General features: G+C 53.0%; 1 protein-coding gene across 1 annotated transcript; it reads left to right on the top strand.

Annotated features, from left to right (window-relative positions):
* Positions 1-406: 406 nt before the first annotated feature.
* On the top strand, positions 407-925 carry LOC129200031 (olfactory receptor 14J1-like; the record flags this gene model as incomplete). The annotated part of the gene is made up of 1 exon (XM_054811287.1): positions 407-925. A coding segment is annotated over one exon (519 nt), but the record flags the coding sequence as incomplete, so codon positions are not given.
* Positions 926-2,276: the final 1,351 nt, after the last annotated feature.

Genomic DNA, 2,276 nt, shown 5'->3' with positions numbered 1-2,276 from the left:
GCCCCATATCAAGAACCAGCAAATGACCAACAACAGCAGCTCCATCACTGAGTTCCTCCTCCTGGCATTTGCAGACACACGGGAGCTGCAGCTCTTGCACTTCTGGCTCTTCCTGGGCATCTACCTGGCTGCTCTCCTGGCCAATGGCCTCATCATCACTGCCATAGCCTGCGACCACCACCTCCACACCCCCATGTACTTCTTCCTCCTCAATCTCTCCCTCCTCGACCTGGGCTGCATCTCCACCACTGTACCCAAAGCCATGGCCAATTCCCTCTGGGACACCAGGGCCATCTCCTACACAGGATGTGCTGCACAGGTCTTTCTCTTTTTCCTTCTGATGTCAGCAGAGTTTTATCTTCTCACTATCATGTCTTATGACCGCTACGTTGCCATCTGCCAACCCCTGCACTACGGGACCCTCCTGGGCAGCAGAGCTTGTGTCCACATGGCAGCAGCTGCCTGGGGCAGTGGGTTTCTCACTGCTGTGCTGCACACGGCCAATACATTTTCTATACCACTCTGCCAGGGCAATGCTGTGGACCAGTTCTTCTGTGAAGTTCCCCGGATCCTCAAGCTCTCCTGCTCAGACTCCTACCTCAGGGAGGCTGGACTGCTTGTGGTTAGTGTCTGTGTAGCATTTGTTTGTTTCATTTTCATTGTGGTGTCCTATGTGCAGATCTTCAGGGCCATGCTGAGGATCCCCTCTGAGCAGGGACGGCACAAAGCCTTTTCCATGTGCCTCCCTCACCTGGCTGTGGTCTCCCTGTTTATCAGCACTGCCGTATTTGCTCACCTGAAGCCCCCCTCCATCTCCTCCCCATCCCTGGACCTGGTGGTGGCAGTTCTGTACTCGGTGGTTCCTCCTGCAGTGAACCCCCTCATCTACAGCATGAGGAACCAGGAGCTCAAGGGTGCAGTTTGAAAATTGATGACTAGATGGTTTTTAGAAGCAATATACTGCACATGTCCTTCAACATATCACTTGTAACAGAACTCATGACAGGCCCAGTCTCCTTTGATGTGTTTTGTCGCTCTTCATGTCATTGTTGATTTATTTTATTTTTCTTTTTTTCACTTGTAATAATGTTGTCCGCAAAGAATTTTCATTATTCATACCATTGCTAATTCATTATCTACCTGTCTGGTTTTTACCCGGAAGCAGGGTAAATGAATTTCCATACCCTCTGTGTATTGCAACATCAAAAAGGACGCTGCAGTGACATTTCTGACTGAGATTTTATCCCCCAAGACCTTCTCTGGAGCTGCAGAGGCAGTTCCTGTGTACAGAGCCCCTGCACAGCAGATCTCTGACAGAGCTGGCCTCTGTAACAGCATTTCCACCAGGAAAGGCAATCTCCTCAGGGCACTGCCCAAAGGCTTACGTCTTTTTCCAGTGTTTCTCTCAAGAACATGCCCAAGGAAGAGACTCTAAAGAAAACTGTTGCTTTGCTTGTTTCTGCATGGGTGCAGAGGGATGAGATGAGGGTCCCAGTGTGCTCTTCCAGGGACTGAGGAATGGCTCAGGTGTTCCCTTTTGGGTGGAGAGCACCCACACAGATGCTGAATGGACTCCAACTAAGCTGCCTGGGGCTCGACAGCCTGTGGTAGGGCTGATGGCAGAGGAGTGTTTTTCTGGAAGGAATCAGGAGCTGCCAGGAGAGCCCAGGGGATCTGCAGGGACAGCACGTGCCAGGAGGTCAGCAGGGAATGGAGCCCACTGAGCACGAGCCTGTGCAAGGTGGCGTGCCCCAGAGATCAAGTGCTAAATGTGGGTGTGAACCACCAAGTGAGGGTTCTGCAAGCCCAGGGGACACAGCAGGCACAGGGAAAGGAGCCTGGTGAGTGGTTCGTTTTACCATCAGTGGACTTCCATAGACTGGATGCGGTGCAGCACCCAAACACATCTCATGGCATTGGCAATAAGGCAGGTCACCTCTGAGCAGCCTCCATGGCCACATAAGAGCCTCTGTGGGAGGCAGTCAGTGGCAGTGATGTCCCTGAGCTGGGTCTGCCACCCAGCCTGACCAGCATGTCCCTTGCAGAGTCCCCCTGTGACCCCAGGCCCCACAGCCCACTTGCTCTGCAGAGCAGCTCCACCAGCTCAAGGGCTGTGGAGAGCATGGGCAGGGGGTGTAGGAATGGCTGTCCAGGCCAGCACAGATGTGCCCACCTTGCGGAAAGGTTCTGTGGGGAGATGGGGTGTCCTGGTGTTTCCCCAAAAGTAGGATTTGTCTGGTGGTACTCAAGGACTTCCTGAACACTTGGTTTTCCTC

Source organism: Grus americana (genome assembly GCF_028858705.1).
Source record: "Grus americana isolate bGruAme1 chromosome 27 unlocalized genomic scaffold, bGruAme1.mat SUPER_27_unloc_1, whole genome shotgun sequence".
Lineage (NCBI taxonomy): Eukaryota > Metazoa > Chordata > Aves > Gruiformes > Gruidae > Grus > Grus americana.
Note: the sequence above shows the minus strand (reverse complement) of the source record. Positions and strands in the feature narration are given on the sequence as shown.